The following is an 18767-nucleotide window of genomic DNA, read 5'->3' on the forward strand; positions in this document are numbered from 1 at the left end:
AAGGAATCCTCCTCTCTCATCTGTCCAGCCACAGGGCCTTGTCCAGGTCCCCAAACTCCCCAGCTCCCTTTCCTGCCCACACCTCCCCACCCACTACCCAGTGCTGTAAGCTTACTGGCGTCTGTCCATTTTTGTGTATGATCCAGGTCCCTCATGCTACATGGGCCTCCCTCTTCCGCTCTCTGCCCCATCAGCCCTGCTGGGGTCCAGTTCAATCCCACTCTGCTCCATTCAGATGCTTTCTGCTTGTTCACCACTTCCTCTCAGCGTTTGAGGCCACTCATCATCTGGCCTCAGCCTTTCCCGCACCCCACCCCATCCCCGGAGCCCTAATCTGCTACTTCCCAGGCTGCACCCCAGCCACACTGGACTATTGACTATTCCCTCAGCACGCTCTCCGCTCACCTACCCTTCGGCACTTTCCCATGCTGTGCCTTTTGCTCAGCCTGCCTTTCTTCCCAGTCTCCAACTGCTCATTTTTCAAGACCCAGCTCGAATGCCACCTCTTGTAGGAAATTTTCCTTGGCCTGCCACAACCAGATGTCATTACTCTGACCCCACAACTCAGATTGATCTGTGCCCCTCTTCTGACTGTGTCCCTGTATCATGGTTCTCTGTGCCTTTTCTTACCTGCCATTCTCCAAGAACAGTTACTTTAGCTAGAATGCATGGCTTGCCGACATCTGGAGTGGAGCTCCCCTGCTCAGGCAGGGCCTTCCTGGGTGCACCATGGTGTTCCAGGGCTTGGTAGAAAATGGATGTACCAGGCATTACTTCCTTCCTGCTCCTGGGAGGGCAGAGGGCTCATGTCCCAGGGCTGAGTGCTGAGCTCCAAGGGCCTCTAACCGGCCCTTGCCCCTCCACTTCCCTCCCAGCCCCTTCATAACCATCTCTTCTCTTATTTCCATCAGCAGCCAAACTACTGGAGTTTCAAGGTCAGTGTGTGATGCTTCTGCTTCCATGACGACTGCATGTGCTCTCTGTCCCCTGCCCCTGCCCCTCCCTTGCACATGTTTTGTCCTGGGGTGTGCATCTGCACGGGCACCTTCTGGTGTGGGCGGTGGGCCTTGGGGCTGCAGGCTGTGGCTGCTGCTTTGGGAGAGTCTGGGTTTGCTTGCCAGGGGCTTGTGGATCCAGAGTGGGAGTTTGACTGCCCACCCTACCCCCGAGCTCTGCTGGGGATCTGGGTTGAAGACACTCAGTCCCCAGGCTTCCCCAGCCCGTGGGAGGCATTTTGAATGAGAGGAGCTGCCTGACATTTCCCCCAGCCTAGAGAGACGGCTGACTCTGAGTTAGGGACCTACATCCCATGATCCTGTTGAGGGCCTTGTTCTTTGAGCTCAGATTTCACCTCCCAGCGTGGTGAAGTGTCCACAGATGAAGGACTATGATGGGTCCCTCATCTCTTTTTTACTCTCCACCGTTGGGGAGCTGGTCAGTGCCAGGCAAGCGACTCATGGCCCTGCACCCCCAAACCTGTTGTCCAGGTGGAGGGCTAAGCTCAGGAATGCTGCCTCTGGAGACTTTGGACTATCCAGAGCTGGACAGCTGCCTGCCCCCTCCAGGGGCATCCTGCTGACCCCTGGAGGAGCACCCTCAGGCATCTCCTCCATCTTCCCAACACTCAGGCTCAGAGCTGAGTGAACCAAGTTAAACTGCTGCTTGCCTATGGGAGTCTCTGGCCCCTGTGAGTCCCATGTATTGTGCCAGGGGGTGGGAGGCATACATCCCAGAGCCCCCAAGCATCTTATTTGCATGCATTCTCTCAGAGCACTGTAAGAAGTCTTCGAATCAGAGAATCATGGAGTCATAGAATCATGGTGTCACGCATAGTCTCTTTGGAGGAGGCGGGAAAGTGTAGTGGTTAAATGCGTGGGTTGAGAGCCAAACTGCCTGGTGGTGAGTTCCAGTCTGCTACTAACTAGCTGTGTGCCCTACGGCAGGTTACATAATCTTCCCAGCCTCGGTTTCTCCTCTGTAAAGTGGAACAACAATGCCTGCATCAGAGAGTTGTACAGATAGGAAAAAGTGAGATAATGCATGTTCTAGGCACAGTGTCTAGCTCACAGCAAGGCCTGCATGGCAGCTAACCTTGTTAGTGATCAGAATCATGGACCCTGGCTTGAAATCAGAATCACCTTAAGAACTTCCAGAAATCTTGAACCCCAGGGCCCAACCCACAGAGATTCTGATTCAGTGAATGTGGAGTCCTCGAAAGTGTTTTTTTAAAAGCTCCCAAGTGATTCTGCCACAGTCTGTGGACAGCCTTTGGGAACCTCCGGTCCTAGTCTGAGCCTCATCCCCAACTCAAGGTTCCCTCTGCCTGACCTCTGACCAGAAGTCAACTCTCCCCTGGAACAGCTAGCGACAGGTGCTCACTCCCTCCTCTCTTCAGAGAGCTCTGCTTGAATTGCTTGGTTCTCTTGAGCTCTCTCTTGTGGTTGGGAAGTCCTTCTGGATGTCTCACTTTCCTCTGCCCTGTTGTCTCAGCCCAGGGATGGAGAGAAGTGCTAGCAGGTTTTCCCCCTTCTCAAGAGGGTTTTCTACAAAGGCTGTGAGAATGGAAAGGTGCCCATGAGACCAGAATGGGGATGGGAACTTGTGGATCAGGGGTGGTGGGCATCTCTTCTCCCAGGGTTCCCACCTTCTCAGCAGTCAGCAACACCCTGGATCCCTGCCCTGGCCCCCTTCATCCTGGCTCCTGTTCCGTCTTCTTACCGGCGCCTCACTTGTGCCACCCTGGCTCTGTGGCCACCCCTGATCTTCATCCTTGCTAGCTGCCTCATGCTGCCTGAATTCTGTAGCCCCTCATCCACACTAGCCTGGCAACCATTGACCTTTCAGTTGCCTGGCAACCCCATGACCACCAGACCAGACCCAGTTCCCCACACTGCCTGGAGCTCCTTGCCCTGAGAGGGTCACAGGCTGGCCGTGGTGGCCAGCCTCAAGCTGAGCCACAGCCTCTAAAGTCTGGGCACCAGCATCCCCCCAAGTAGGCCCAGTTCCTATCCTGCCTCCCTCCACCCAAGATTCCTGACCACCCACTGGTCAAAGCATTGTGCTCAAGGCTGAAAGTCCCTGATGTCCCCCTATCCGACTTTCCACATCCTCAAGCCATCAAGACCACTTTGTGGGGAAGGTGCTCTCTTTTTGAAAGTGCTAATCCAATTGGAACATAAGATTGAGTTAATGTGAGGATAGAGATTACTTAGGGGTTAATGAGGATTTGGGGAAAGAGGGAACTGAAGGAGAGAATAAATGATTTCATTTTAGAGATTCTTTCATTGTTGTCTTTTTAAAATGATAAAAAGTAATATATTCTGACCAGCTGCCCCACCCCTACCAAAAAGTAATATATTCTGATTGTGCAAATTTTACACAATTTTGTAGAGAAATCTCTAAAGTAAAAAAGGAAAGCTCTCTTTAAACCCTGAGATAACCAGTGTTAATGGTTTTGAGTGATTTGTTGTTGAAAATAGACAATTTATTTTACAGAAAAATTGGGCAGTTTTTTTCTTGATAATACATGTGTATATAATACATATAAAATATGTATATAGTGTAATAACATGGAATAATGTAGATCTGATCCATTATCTTACTCTCCTATGTAAATGAGTGTTTTTCTGTACAGCAGCCAGGCTTGAGAGTGGGGACTGAGGCAGAATGGCAGGGGCTGTGGCCCTGAGTGACAGCCCCAAGTTTCAGTCAAAAGTAAGCTCTTAAAGTACAATTGAAATCATAGTGTGACACATCCCCACCCCAAGGAGAGAGCAATCCAGCTGCCCTGTGACATTCTTCTCTACCTCTGCTAGATATCACCCTTAGCTGTAGCTTCACGGAGGTGGCTGTCATGTAGGGTACTTGGGGAGGCTAGCCAGGCTGGCCAGCCGTGTGGCAGCGTGTGCCTTTCAGGGAGGGGCTGAGGCCTGGCACATGTATCATGTGTTCATACGTATCACACTGAGCTTAGCATGTGCATTGTGTGTGGTAGGTAGGTATCTGTTTGAAACAGGGGTCCACTTGACTTTGAGGGGTTTGTCATAGTTTTCCCAGTCACCCTAAATCAAGGACATTCCCTGTGCCTAGCTCTGTGAGAGCCCACACTTCCCAAAGCTAGTATCCTGGGGTCCTTAGATTTCTTTGCTTTCTCCCTGGGCCCCGCTTCCCGCCCCCACTCCAACCCTCTGAACTCCATGAAGAATAAATTCACCGCTCACAAACCCGCCACTTAATTAATGTCTGGAACTAATGCCCCAATTTGTTCAACGATTCTGCTGCTCACCTCAGTGACAAATTTGTGTTGTTGTTCTTTGGAAGCTTAAAATAGCATCCGTGCCCATGGCTCCTGCTCAGATGGGTTCTTGTCTGCCTTCCCAGGGTGCCTGAGTCCTTTGCCCACTCCTTACCTGCTGGGTGTTGCAGGGAGGCCATGGCCCTCAGAGGTTGGGGAACTCTCCCGCGGCCACACAGCGAGTTTGGAATCCAGGAAACTGTCCTGTGAATGTGTGCGCGTGTGTGTGCGTTGCTGGCTGGTGACGGGCTCCCCAGGCCTGGATGGGAGTAGCAGCCAAGCACAGGGGAGCTCATGCTTGGTTCCTCTTGTCCTACCCTGCCCTGCAGACCCGAAGCTCACGCCACACTCAGGGAGCCCAGCCCGGGCTGGCGGACCAGGCGGCCAAGCTGTCCTATGCCTCGGCTGAGTCGCTGGAGACCATGTCAGAGGCTGAGCTACCCCTGGGATTCAGCAGGATGAACCGCTTTCGACAGAGCCTGCCCCTCTCCCGCTCTGCCAGCCAGACCAAGCTGCGCTCGCCAGGTACTGCCCCTCCTTCCGCCAGCCCCAGGCTCCTCCCCTGCTCTCCTCGCCCAGGAATCGCCTCACGCTCTCTCCCACTCCGTCTCTCCTCCCAGCCCTGCTCTCTCCCTCAGCATCCCCTGCCCTACCCTTCCCTCTCTTCAAGCCTCCTCTCTCCCCCAACGCTCTCCTCCCCCTCTGGCTTCTAGTTCAGTCCCTGGGCAGTTCCCCCTTTCCTCATCCCTCCCTTGTCACCTCTCTCCCTCCTCCAGCTCTCTCCAACCTCTCTCCGTTAGCACCTCTCTACCCTTCCCGACTCCCTCTCAGTTTCTGCCTTGCCCGCTCCTGCGCCCAATTCCATTTCCTCGTCCAGGTCCCCCTTCCTTGGGGTCCAGAGGGTGTCTTGAGAGGCTGGGGGCCCGGCCTGCCGCCCCAGCCCGCAGCATGAGGAGCTCCTGGGTGCACCTGCACTCGGGGGCGGCGTCCGGCCTCAGACCCTGCCGCTGCGGGACGGATGCGGCTCCCGAAGGCCCCCCTCGCTCTCTCGGCGGGCGGCGTGGTGGCGGTGGCAGTGACAGCGAGGGCGGCGTCTGCTTCGCAGGAGTGCTGTTCCTGCAGTTCGGGGAGGAGACTCGGCGCGTACACATCACGCACGAGGTCAGCAGCCTGGACACGCTGCACGCACTCATCGCGCACATGTTCCCGCAGAAGCTCACCATGGGCATGCTTAAGTCGCCCAACACCGCCATCCTCATCAAGGACGAGGCTCGCAACGTCTTCTACGAGCTGGAGGACGTCCGGTGGGCGTGGCCCCAGGGGGATGGGGTGGGCTTCCCCACACTCCTCCTCTGAGGGGTGCTGGAGCCCTCAGGCCCTTCCTGAGCCCTTCCTGACGCCGCCTCAGCCTCCCCCTGCCCCTCTCTGAGCGCCGCTGGCCCGCCCCCTTCCTCAGTCATCTGAGCCCTACCCCTTCCCCTCTAAATCATCCGTCCCCGCTGATTCACTTCGGTTTGAGGCTGAGGAAGTGGACGGGTGGAGGCTGCTGGGTGTGTGTGTTGGTGGCAGGCGAAGGACTTAGGAAGGGGTCGGAGCTGCTGGTCCCTCTTGCCACTCTCTTCTCTCTGCCTGGAGTAGCTGCCCCATCTCATTGTGCAGGGCTGGGGGGTGGATGGTGACCCTGTGCACCTCCTCCCTCCTCCCAGGGATATCCAGGATCGCAGTATTATCAAGATTTATAGGAAGGAGCCACTCTACGCCGCTTTCCCTGGCTCACACCTCACCAACGGGGACCTCCGGGTATGGCTGGGGACGCCCAGGCAATTGGGGTGGTTAGGCAAATGGGGTCCAAGCGAGCAGAGTCTGGCAGTTGTCACCGGGGACCAGGGCCAGCTTTCAAGAAGAGAACACAGGGGTTAAGGCAGAGGGTCGCCTCCATTAATTGTGGGGTTATGGAAGAGGCCCTGTCCCATCTGCCACGTCCCCCTCCATTCCGGGCCTGTCCGCTCAGGATTTCTCTAACAGGCTTCTAGATACTCCAAGGCCTCTCTCGGGAACCATCCCTTCCTCGCCACAGCGGGGGCTGAGGGTTGCCCCTCTGGTGCTTTTCCATCTGCCACTTTTTCCTCCTTGTTGGGTGACCTGATGGGGAAGGAGCCCAAGATGCAGCAGGATAGTGGGAAGGCAGGGAACAGAGGGGACTTCCTAAGCGTTGGGGAGATGCTGGCTCCTCAAGCAAGGGGCAGGGGGTCTCCTTTGTGACCAACCCCGTGGGGTTCTGGGGGGCTGTCTGCGCAGAGAGAGATGGTGTACGCGTCGCGGGAGTCGTCGCCCACGCGGCGCCTCAACAACCTGTCGCCGGCGCCGCACCTGGCGTCAGGTTCGCCGCCTCCCGGGCTACCGTCGGGGCTGCCGTCGGGCTCGCCGTCGCGCTCACGCCTCTCCTACGCCGGGGGGCGGCCGCCCTCGTACGCCGGCAGCCCGGTGCACCACGCGGCCGAGCGGCTGGGAGGCGCCCCGGCCGCCCAGGGCGTCAGCCCCAGCCCCAGCGCCATCCTGGAGCGGCGCGACGTGAAGCCGGACGAGGACCTGGCGGGCAAGGCGGGCGGCATGGTGCTGGTGAAAGGCGAGGGCCTCTACGCCGACCCCTACGGGCTGCTGCACGAGGGCCGCCTGAGCCTGGCCGCGGCGGCCGGCGACCCGTTCGCCTACCCGGGCGCCGGCGGGCTGTACAAGCGCGGCTCGGTGCGCTCGCTCAGCACCTACTCGGCCGCCGCGCTGCAGTCCGACCTGGAGGACTCGCTGTACAAGGCGGCGGGCGGCGGCGCCCCGCTCTACGGCGACGGCTACGGCTTCCGCCTGCCGCCCTCGTCGCCGCAGAAGCTGGCCGACGTGGCGGCGCCCCCCGGAGGCCCCCCGCCGCCGCACAGCCCCTACTCGGGGCCGCCCAGCCGCGGCTCGCCGGTGCGACAGTCCTTCCGCAAAGACTCGGGCTCTTCGTCCGTCTTCGCCGAGAGTCCCGGAGGCAAGACCCGCAGCGCCGGGGGCGCCTCGACGTCTGGAGCTCCCCCTCCCGAGCTCTTCCCCGGGCCTGGGGAGCGCTCGCTCGTTGGGTTCGGGCCGCCGGTGCCAGCCAAGGACACGGAGACCAGGTGAGGGTCTTTCGCGAGGCCTCAGGGCTTGGGGGGTGGCGGGACAGGGGTCTCGGCAGAGTTCGTGGCAAGTGTGCGTCCTGGTCTCAGAGATGCTTTGTAGACCCGGAGTGGTCTTGAGGGGTCGCCAGAGCATCTTGGATGTGGCAGGGAGGGCACTGGAGAGAGGGACATGCCATTTTCCTTCCGTCTGTAAGTCCTGAAGGAGCGGGTGAGAGGGCTCCAGACAAGGATTGTGGAGACGTGGGTTTGCATCGTTTTCTGAGACTCAGTTTCCCCAGTTGTAAAAGTGTGGGGCTGAACCAGTCCCTTTTAGTTCCTTTCGAGCTCGGACAAAGGATCTGCAACCTCGAGAGCTGTCCAGCACAGGACCAGCTGAAACTCCATCGAGGAGGATGGGGCTGGAAGAAACAGGGACCGAGAGAGAACATTCGGTTACCTAGTCCCCAGGGTGGGGACCCCTGGCCCAGCACCCGGTCCCCTCCTGAGGGTGCAGGGCTGGAGGAGGTAACCAGGGCGGGAGGTAACCTCTGCCCTCAGGCAGGGCTGCTGTGAGGCAAGGAGAAGCCATTAGTCTTCCCACAGCTCTCTTGTGGCCTGTGTGCTAGGCACTGCACCAGGTACTGTCGATGCCAAGTTGGGCAAACCCAGTTCCTGTCCTGGTCTAGTAGAGAGACACACTAAAAAAAAAAAATACTTGCACTGCCCCCGGGTGGCGTAGTAGGAGGGGTTCCTCAAGGCTTCAGAGAGGAGGTAGGCAGAAAGACATACCTGGCAGGGGGGAAGCGTGTGCAAAGGCACGGGGGAGGGTGGGGGGCTTTAGGGGAGGCCGTGGTGAGAGATGGCGGGAGCTATGGTCTTGAGATGGCGGGAGCTATGGTCTTGATCCTTAGGTTTTGGGGACCTTTGAATTGTCTTTGTTACAAGTCAGGGAGGGAAAGGTATTTCCTCGTTAACAGTTTTAGGAATGGGTGGCTGGACAGGAGACAGCAGAAGCATGCTCAGAACCACCTTCCTTCCCAGGGAGCGTATGGAGGCCATGGAGAAGCAGATTGCCAGCCTCACAGGCCTGGTGCAGAGCGCCCTACTGCGAGGCTCTGAGCCTGAAACGCCCAGGTGAGGCCCCTCTCCCAAAAACCACTGCCAAATCCTGGGGTTGGGGCGGGAGGAAGAAGAGGTGGGCATCAGGAGCCCTGTGCTCAGCTGTGCCAAGGTAGCAAACTGTGTGACCCTGGATGAGTCCCTCCCTTTCGCTGGAACTCCATTATGAGATTGGGGGCTAGAAGAGAGTAGGGCCCACCTAGCTTTGACAATCTGTGGTTGACCTGGACTCCCCAGATAGCCATCTTTTTTTTTTTTTTCTGTGCCACAGTGAGAAGATTGAAGGTTCCAATGGAGCAGCCACCCCCTCAGCACGTGAGTGACCTTTTCCTCTCCCCCACAGGTCCTTGCCCTCTCTGAACCTCAGTTTCCTAATGTGTAAAGTAGGGATTAAACAACAGCTATGTCACTGGGCTTCCAATAAGTAAATCAGTAGTCACCTTAGCACAAGATGTCTTTGCCTTGGAACTCTGCTCCCCACAGTTAGGGCTGACCACCACTTGGGGCAGGGAGTCAGAGCCATGTGCCTCTCTGGCTACTGTGTGAGGTCGGGAGTGGGGAGCACTTTGCCCCCAGCCCTTCCCAGGCTCACGATCTGCCATCCTCGTGGTCCCTTTCTGCAGCCTGCGGGTCAGGCGGCAGGACCACCGGAGCCACCCCAGTGTCCGGCCCTCCCCCACCCTCGGCGAGCAGCACCCCTGCAGGGCAGCCCACTGCCGTTAGCCGTCTGCAGATGCAGCTGCACCTGCGTGGCCTGCAGAACAGCACCAGTGACCTGCGCGGCCAGCTTCAGCAGTTGCGCAAGCTCCAGGTAGCGCCGCCTCCCGGCCCCGTCCCACCAAAACCCACCTATTTGACGAAACCCCTTCTCTCAGGTCCGCCCTATCCCTACTCTCCTATCCTTCCCCAACAGAGCTCCCGCGGTGCTCACGGGTCCCTCTCCGGACCCTTTCTCCCCTTGCCCTTCCTCGAGCTCCTGCTCCCTCTCTGAATCTCCACTCCCTCGCCAAACCCCCACCCCGCGCCCATGTCCCCCTCCCAACGCCCCTTCCCCGTCCCTGAGTCCTCACCGGCCTCCGGGAGCTCCTCCAGCTCACCCCACTGAGCCCCCTCCCCTGTCTGCTCCTCTCGGGTAGTTCCAGTTCCCCGCAGTCCTTCTCGTGGGTTCTGCCAGGAGCCCTTCCCCCAGGTCCCCTCCGCTCCCCCTTCCTGAGCCGGACAGTCTCCCCCGCCCCGCCTGGCAGATGGTCCCACCTGTCAGGAGCCTGGTATCGCTGGGCTCGCTCCTCCAGAGGGCCCGAGCGCCCGTCGGGTGGAGATAATGAGCAGAGACAGGCTGGGGAGGGGGCAGAGAATTGCCATCTGGGCAGCGGGTAAGAGCTAGCCCACCCCCGCCATTCGGGCTTGGAACTGGGTTCGAGCGTTAACTTAAGTCTTCCCGTCCCAGCCACGGAAACTCAAACCCCAGCACTCGAGTCCTTCATCCCAATCCCGTCCCCATTCAGGGCTGCTCGAAGCCACAGCCGCACAGTCGGCAGCGCCCGGCCTAGGGCCACCCCCTGCCCTCCAAATATTCCCATCTCGTTCTCCTCCTGCCTCTGTGTTTCCCCAGAACTGAACCTTGTCCTCCGTCCCCAACACCCGCCCCTTCGCTGCTGCTCCCGGCCACAGCCGTGCAACCGCACCTCCGCATGGCTCCATTTGTCACTGCCCCCTCCAAGATCTCCATCCCGCTCTCCCGCGTCTATTCTTCCCCAGAACTCAGCCCTCAGCCCCCGCCCCCACCTCCCGCCCCTTCGCTGCGGCTCGCGGCCCCAGCCCAGCAGTCGCGTCTTCTGTGGAGCCCCGCTCCGCATGGCGCTGTCCTCCGCCCGCCTTCCCCTGCCGCGCGCTTCCGCCCCCCCTCCCCCCGCCCCGGGTCCAACGGTCCATCCGCGCGTCCCGCAGCTGCAGAACCAGGAGTCGGTGCGCGCGCTGCTGAAGCGCACGGAGGCGGAGCTGAGCATGCGCGTGTCGGAGGCGGCGCGGCGGCAGGAGGACCCGCTGCAGCGGCAGCGCACCCTGGTGGAGGAGGAGCGGCTGCGCTACCTCAACGACGAGGAGCTCATCACTCAGCAGCTCAAGTGAGGCCCGGCCCCGCTGCGGCTGCGGCTGCGGAGGGAGGGCGGGGGTGCGGCCGCGGTGACCCACAAGCTGGTTTCACTGGGAGGCGCAGCTCCCTTCTGAATCACAGGTGACCTTGATCTTTCCGAAGCCTGATTTCATTCTCCTCTGTGGCCAGCTTTCTCTGTGACCCACAAACCTTTGACCATCTGGCATAATTCCTGATTTTTCTGGCTTGACGCCTGTTTTTGCTATGGTCTTGCTTCCTAACGATGCACAGTCTGGATTCCTGTGGCCTGCAGCCTCACTCTCATGTGGCCAGCTGCCTGATTTCCCTCCTCCCTCTGCCTACTTTCATTCTGGCCTGTGACCTGTGCAAATCGGTCCCCGGGTAAAGCATTCAGTTGGAGCGTTCAGGTGTCGCCGCAGCTCCAACTCGGGTTGACCAGCCACTGTTGCCACCACTCCAATTTCCTGATCTCTGAGACCAGGTACAGCCAAGGAAAAGTCTTTCTCTCTTAGTGCAGCTGAAACAGGGCTAGTGTTTTCAGAAGGAAGAAGGAAGAGAACACCCTACCCCCAGATGCTTAGACATGGCAGGGTTAAAAGAAGACAGTCTTCTGATCCAAATTTAGCAAACAGCTGTCTGGCCACGATTCCATTGTCTGGCACCGTTGAAGGGAGAAGGTGCCTTTGCTGTCCATCCAGGGAGTGAGCGCCCCTGCCCCACTGCAGCCTTCCCTTGTTAGTCATTGGAATCTGAGGCCAAGGCCCTGCTCCTTCCTGTGGCCCCCCTGTTGGTGGCACAGGGCAATAGGGGACCTAGGACCCAGCTCCAGCATTGAGCGGCTGTGTAATCAGGGCAGTTCCTGTCCTCTGTGCCTCAGCATCCTCATCTGTGCCCAGTATTAAGATTTTTGTGGTTCTTTTTAGCAAGGAGTTGAATTATACTAGCCACTGACTCAAGAAGCCAGGAGAGGCTGCTCAAAGGAGCCCGGCTTCTTCACTAAGTCGTATCTGGATCTCTTGCAAGGGGCTGCTTGAGGAGGGTCACTGCTCCTCAGCCCGGGTCCCATGCAGCCTGGTGGTACATGTGCATTTCAGAAAGGCATGGGGCCTTCAAGTAAGGGCCCGCTCCATGTGGAAATAAGCCAGCAGCAGCCATCCCATCACTGTAAGTGTGATAGCTTAGTGTCAACTCCAGCCAGATCTCCAAACAGACCAGCAGCTGCCATCCCTTCTGACCCAGGGAATTCCTTCTACCCAACTGTCCCATCCTTGTCTCCTTGTCTCTTTCCATTCAGCACAGAGGAGCTGGATCAGAATTTTCCAAAGAAACTTTACTGAGACATTAAAGGAAAATTAAAGGAAATATAAAAGCACAGAGGCAGAAGAGATGAAAGGATGGATCGGTGCTCCTGTCATTATGAGTGTCTGGTCCTTGGCTTCCTGGGGGCCTCTGTTCTCCAGGAACACACGGACTCTCTACCCCCTGCCCCATTATCAAACCCATTACTCAGACAACTCACATGAGAGAGCTTGTGGCCTGAAATACTGCTTCTGGCAGGATTCTTCATTCTCCTGGAATGGGGCTTCTGCCTCTTTGGGGTGAGGCAGGGGCTGGGCTGCCTGCCAGCCCTGTAAGTGGCTCCGGCCTGGCCATGAAGGGCCTCCCCGCCCAGCTCCCATAGCCTCCCGGGTGTTAACCCTGCAGCTCTTCCTGACCCTTCTCTGGTTGCAGCCCCCACATGCTTGTTTTTGCTCTGCTTTGCTGTGCCCTTTCCTCTTTCCTGGCATCTTGTTGGAATTTAAGTCTGGTTCTGTGCTTCATTCGGCTTGGCTCACTCACCTGTCCACCTAGCCAAATACTTGAGCTCTGTCTGGCTGTTGCCCTTAGGGGCAGGCTCTGCTGGCTGAGACCTTTTGGCTCCCAGAGTCTACCTTTGTCTAGCTCAGGGCTAGCTTTGTAGGCATGCGACCAGTGCAATTATGCAGGTCCCCATGCTCAGAAGGGCCCCATGCTTGGCTTAATGCTCTGCTGTTGCTGTCTTGAAATTCTTAATAAGTTTTGAACTAGGGGCAAATTTTTTCATTTCAAGTTATTTAGCTGGTTCTGTCTTGAGCCTCTCCTCTCAACTCCTCCAGGACTAAACCCAGGTCTGGAAAGCCTGGACACTTTTTAATTCAGTGTCTTGACCAGCTGGTCCAGGTCTCTTTTGCAGGGCCTGCCCAAATTAGGACCCCCGAACTTTGGCAAATTGGATGACTAGAAAACCAAAGCACTGAATGAGCCTAAGGAAGAGCCTAGTCCCTTCTGCCTGGGAGTGGCAGTGTTGTCCCTTCCTGAAGGCTTGCCTTCAAGCGAAGGTCTCTTCCCAGTCAGAGTGATGTCAGGGAGTGAACCAGTCAGGTGTCACACACACAAGTAAGGGAGAGTTGTTCTTTCCCATGTGGTGGAGCGAGGGCTGGGGTAGGACGATGGGTGGGTGTATGGGTGATGTTAATCCAGTGTGGAAGTGAAATTCCACAGAAACAGTGGCTAAAGTCAGATGTGAATAGATCCTGCTTTGCTACAGAATAGTTGTGTGCTTGTAACAAGATCACAGGTTCGGTTCCCTGCACCGGCCAGCCACCAAAACAAAATAAAACAAAAAATACTTGTGTGACCTTGGACTATTTAATCTTTCTGAGCCTCTTTTTCCCCCCCTCTTTTTTAAATAACAAAGGCTTTGTTAGTGTTGCTGATTAATTAGCTTGGGTAGCTGCCACGACAGATAAGCTTCCAAATTGTATAATGGTTCGAAAGTAATAGACTTATCTTTTCTGCTCATGGAATAGTACTGGGTGGCTCTCCTTCCTGCAGTCATTCAGGGACCCAAGCTGATGGAGGTTCTGCCATCCTCAGCATGTGCCTTCTAAGATCACCCAGAGAATCATCACCTTTCCAGCCAGCAGAAGGGGAAAAGAGCACGGAGGAGCTTACATGGGAGGTTTTCATGGGCCAGATTCCGAAGTGGCATGTACCCCTTCCACTCATATTCCTTTGGGAAGATTTCAGTTGAAAGGCCACTTCTAACTGCAAGAGAAGCTGAGAAGTGCAGTGTAGTGTCTGAGCCACTGTTTATCCATGTGTAAATTGGAGGTAATAACAGTTCCCACCTCTACGATTTGTTTTGAGGATCAGTAAGGTAATGAAAGTCGAGGGCTAAGTGTGGCATCTGGCATACATTAAGTACTTAATACAAGATAGCTCTTTAACTGGTAGTGTTGGGTCACAGGATTTTGCCCTTGGCTCCAATCTGGTCTGTCTCCCTCGGCTACTTGGATGAAGATGTATAGGCATGCTGATCAGACTTACTGATGACACGGAGCTTTAAGGAGGAGCAAATCTGTTGGATGGTAGAACTGAAAGTGAAAAGTTGTTCGCATCTGGGTTGTTGAGCCAAAATCCAACAGATGGGATTTGACAGGAGTGTATGTAAAGTCCCACATATGGGTCAGGAATGTCAACAACTCAAGCACAGAATTGAGATGACCTACCTGGGCAGCAGTTCCTCCCTTCACGTGTTCATTCATTCCACAATTATTCACCAGACATCTACTCTACACCAGGCACCGTGCCAGGTGCTGGGAATTGGAGATGAATCTGGAAGACGTGATCCTTCCCTGCCTGAGGCTAGTGGTCAGAAGCCTGCACAACCCAGCAAACAGGAGCCTCAGGAGTTTGGGGGGCAGGAAGCAGACCCCCAACCCCAAGTGGAGGGACTGGCAAGAGAGCTTGCTGTTGAGACCCAAGGACGAGTGGAAATTAGTGTGTGTGTGTATGTGAGAATGAAATATTCTAGGCTGAGAAAACAGCATTGTAACGGGCCAGAGAGGGCAGCACATGCAAGGAACTCAAGAGAAGTTCTGAAGGGCTCTAAACAGAAGCAAGCCAGCGGGGGTAGGGGTGCAGCTGGAGGGAAAACAAGCACAGCTCCAGGGGCTGGACCCTTGTCACCTGCCTTCCCATCTGCATTAGCTCATTTAATCCTCATAATGGCCCCACGAGGGAGGAACTTTTACCATCCCCGTTTTTTGGATGAGGAGGTTGAGGCCCAGAAATATTAGGTAACTTGCTTAAGATCTCTGCTGGGAAGGGCAGAGTTGGGACTGGAGCTTGGCTCTGTCTGACTGTACAGCCAAGTTTTCAACTACTCATGCCCTTCTTGGCTGCATTGAACAGTTTGGATTTTAGCCTCAGGATGATGGAATCCATTTAGGGTTCAATGCAAAGGGTGGTGACTTGGTCTGATTTACATTTTAGAAAGATGTGGGGCCTTGAATGACACAAGCTCAGTATAAACCAGCTGAAAATCTAAAGCAGTTTTGGCTGCAGGTGGCCAAAATGGGGTGGAAAAGATTGGTGGACGTGGCAGTGTCCCTGGCAGATAAGAGACCCCCCGTAGGGGCACATGCGGCTGCCTCCAGTTCTCCAAAAAGCTGCCAACTTCCCCGCTGCTTCCTTGGCAGAATGAGGGTCAGAAGATGCAAGTTACAGGGAGGAAGATTTGGGCTGATGTTACTGATCAGAGCTTCCAGAGGGATGGGGGAGGCCCTCTTAGGGAGCTCTCCTGAGGTCTCCTCATCTCTGAGATTTGGCATTTCTGACTTCACATGGCCTGGTGGATGGTTTTGAGTTTTGGTCTGACTGGTGGCCTGATTTCTTTCCAGCTGCCCAATTTCAGGGGGCTGGGCTGGGGCCAGCGGGGCTGAGAGGGTCTCTCTGTGGCTACAGTGACCTGGAGAAGTCAGTGGAGAAGATCCAGAGGGATATGTCGCACAACCACCGGCTGGTGCCTGGCCCCGAGCTGGAGGACAAGGCACTGGTGCTGAAGCAGCTCGGGGAGACGCTGACAGAGCTTAAGGGTAAGCCCGCTCCAGGAAGTGTGGCATGCCCGGCTCCACCCCACCCTGTGGTCCTCCCAGTCCTCTGAGGTCCCTCCCCCCCCAGCTCACTGCTTCCTGTCCCCTCAGCTCACTTCCCAGGCCTGCAGAGCAAGATGAGGGTAGTGCTGCGAGTGGAGGTGGAGGCGGTGAAGTTCCTGAAGGAGGAGCCGCAGCGCCTGGACGGGCTCCTCAAGCGCTGCCGTGGGGTCACGGACACGCTGGCACAGATCCGAAGGTCATTCTCTCCCTGACCTCTGGTTTCCCATGAGGTTACAAACTGGGCCCAGCTTCATAGATCAGCCTGGTCCTGACCCTTCCAAGGTCTCTGGTGTGCCAACTGGATGTGACCTGGGGCCCCTCGCATGCTGTAGGCTTGGCTCTCCCTTGTGCTGGATGCAGACACTGCTCCCCAGGCCCTCCCCTCTCTCCTGCAATATCCCAGAGCTCTCCTCACCTCCCTGCCTCAAGCTAGGGGACTCTCAGAGAGGGCCACCACCCTGCTGGTCTCACAGCTGCTCTTAACTCTCCCAACCCCAGGCAAGTGGAGGAGGGTGTGTGGCCACCCCCCAACAACCTCCTGAGTCAGTCCCCTAAGAAGATGACAGCCGAAACTGACTTCAACAAGAGCTTGGACTTCGAAATGCCACCCTCCAGCCCCCCGCTGAACCTCCACGAGCTGAGTGGGCCAGCCGAGGGAGCCCCTCTTATCCCCAAAGGAGGCAACCCCACTAAAGGCCTGGACACTCCTGGCAAGAGAAGCGTGGACAAGGCTGTGTCTGTTGAGGTGCTGGGGCTGGGATTGGGAGTGGGGGGCCAGAGCAGGTTCACATGTTCTTACCACCGTTCTAGGGTGGGAAGTGCTGAACATGTGCATCTTTTTTCTTGGGGGAGGTGGGTCAGTTCCCTAATGGAAGTCTGAGAAGCATAATGAAGGCAACATTAGTCCTGTTAAACAGCCAGCATATTATAAAGCTATAATAATCAAAGTGGTGTGGTGTTAGCATAAAAATAGACTGTGTGGTCAATGAAACAGAATAAAATGTTCAGAAACAGGCCTAAATATATCAAGAACATTTCCTTGTGTAGTGAAGGTGGCATTTCTGACCCATGAGGGTAGCATGTAACACCCAAGGAGAAATCTGAAGGGCTGCTGGGGGGCTGGATCGAATGTGAGGCTTCCTTTTCCATTCCTTGCATGTGTGGCTGCGGGAAGGGGCTGAGGCTCCAGAGGTCCCAGAGCAGGGCAGCCACTTCAGTCCTGACTCTTGGCCACTCCTCTCAAGGCTGCGGAGCGAGACTGGGAGGAGAAGCGGGCAGCCCTGACCCAGTACAGCGCCAAGGACATCAACCGGCTGCTGGAAGAGACGCAAGCGGAGCTGCTCAAGGCCATCCCTGACCTGGACTGTGCGAGCAAGGCCCACCAGGGCCTGGCCCCCACCCCAGACCACAAGCCCCCCAAGGTCCCCCATGGCCAGAAGGCCGCCCCCCGAACAGAGCCCAGCGGGAGGAGGGGCTCAGGTATGGGGGTAATAGGGGCTGACAAAGAGCCCAGAGTTGGAGCACCCCATCCCCAGGAGCTCTCAGGCTGATGGGGGAGGCACCAGGGGATGAGAATCACTCTGGTGGGGCTGTCAGAGAGGAAAGCGCTGGGATATCAGCTGCGCACTAAAGGGATGTGGAGACCCAGAAGGACGGGGTAAGCTGGACTCCATACGGGGCTCTTCCCCCGGCTCTGAGAGCTGCTGAGAGGACCATGCAGGGAAGATGAGCAAGTGCAGGCAGTCATTGGCCTGAGTGTGCACCTTGACCCAGATTGACAGCAGGTGCGGTGCTGACCCGTATTGATCAACACGGTTCCTCTGCTCCGTGGGCCTGGGAGCTCACTGGGGAAGCAGAAATCTGAACCAAAGTGGCAGTTGTCATTCATTCACTTATTCGCTGCTGCAACACATATTTGCTAAGCACCTATGGTGTGCCAGGTGCTGGAGCTATGGAGATATGACAGTGCTTGCTTTCGAGGAACTCAAAATTTAGTGGTGAAATGATATTAACATTATGTTCATCAAGCACTTTCTATGGGATAAGAATCTGTCCCAGGCCATATCTAGTGTATAAGCCAGAAATAGAATGCAGGTGCTAAATGCAAGAGCAGATGTGAGCCCCGGTGCTGTGCAGACCTAAAGGAGGGCAGGAGGGCTTCCCAGAGCAGGGAGCTTCCCATTGGAGTCTTGAAAATGGTAGGCACTTCTCCGGTCAATGAGAAAGGGCATTCCAGGGAGAGGGAACAGCATGTGCGAATGGCTGGAGGTGTGTGTTTGGTGCTGCCTGAAGAGGGTCCAAGCCAGGGAATAGCAAGCAGAGCTGAGGCTAAAAGATTGGCAGGCGCAGAGGGGGCTGCGCTATGGAACTTGGACATGGTTTGATGTCCAAGAAGGGGTGGGCAGGGGTGATGCAGTGTTACTGGATAATCAAAGACAGGGGAATGTCATGTTAGAGTTACCTTTCGGCCTGTTGCTCTGGAAATGTGGCTGGAGGAAGAATTGGAGGAAGGGAGAGCCTGGTGGGCAGAGCCAAGCTCAACAGAGAAAAGATGGAGATGTGAGCTTGGGCAGGGGCTGAGGGGTTGTGGGAAGGAGATGGAGTAGAGCAGCACTCTTCAAACTTGAACACGAATTACTGGGGATGCATTAAAATTGGATTCTGGTGTAGCAGCTCAGGAGTTGGGCCTGGGCTGCATTTCTTTTTTTTAAAGATGACCGGTAAGGGGATCTTAACCCTTGACTTGGTGTTGTCAGCACCATGCTCTCCCAAGTGAGCTAACCGGCCATCCCTATATAGGGATCTGAACCCGTGGCCTTGGTGTTGTCAGCACCGCACTCTCCCAAGTGAGCCACGGGCCAGCCCTGAGCTGCATTTCTAACAAGCTTTCAGGTGCGGCAGTGCTACTGGTCCACGGACCACACCTTGAGTAGCAAGGGATTAGCATGCTGTGAGAGGAAGAGTGACAAGGCTTGGGGCTGGGTTGCATGGGGTGGTAAGAGAAGGGGAGAGAATCTGTGTTCTTTCCCTTGAGCTTGCCTCTCTCTGCCTGCTCCTCCCTGGGGGAAGAAGCAAAGTTTACCCCCTTGGAGTCAGATGTAGTATGCTGACTCCAGGGTTGCAGGTCCCCTGACCCCCAGCCCCTTGGC

General features: G+C 56.4%; 1 protein-coding gene across 1 annotated transcript in view; it reads left to right on the plus strand.

Moving 5' to 3' along the window:
* Positions 1–18767, plus strand: part of SRCIN1 (SRC kinase signaling inhibitor 1) — a 66628-nt gene that overhangs the window by 33207 nt on the left and 14654 nt on the right. The window contains 15 exon segments of the mRNA XM_063112981.1: positions 912–935; positions 4624–4819; positions 5400–5598; positions 6001–6094; positions 6593–6988; positions 6990–7121; positions 7124–7446; positions 8470–8562; positions 8819–8862; positions 9171–9358; positions 10495–10670; positions 15428–15558; positions 15667–15814; positions 16117–16363; positions 16863–17097. Of these exon segments, the coding sequence (XP_062969051.1) occupies positions 912–935; positions 4624–4819; positions 5400–5598; positions 6001–6094; positions 6593–6988; positions 6990–7121; positions 7124–7446; positions 8470–8562; positions 8819–8862; positions 9171–9358; positions 10495–10670; positions 15428–15558; positions 15667–15814; positions 16117–16363; positions 16863–17097 (2626 nt within the window).

This window comes from Cynocephalus volans, chromosome 10 (genome assembly GCF_027409185.1).
Source record: "Cynocephalus volans isolate mCynVol1 chromosome 10, mCynVol1.pri, whole genome shotgun sequence".
Lineage (NCBI taxonomy): Eukaryota > Metazoa > Chordata > Mammalia > Dermoptera > Cynocephalidae > Cynocephalus > Cynocephalus volans.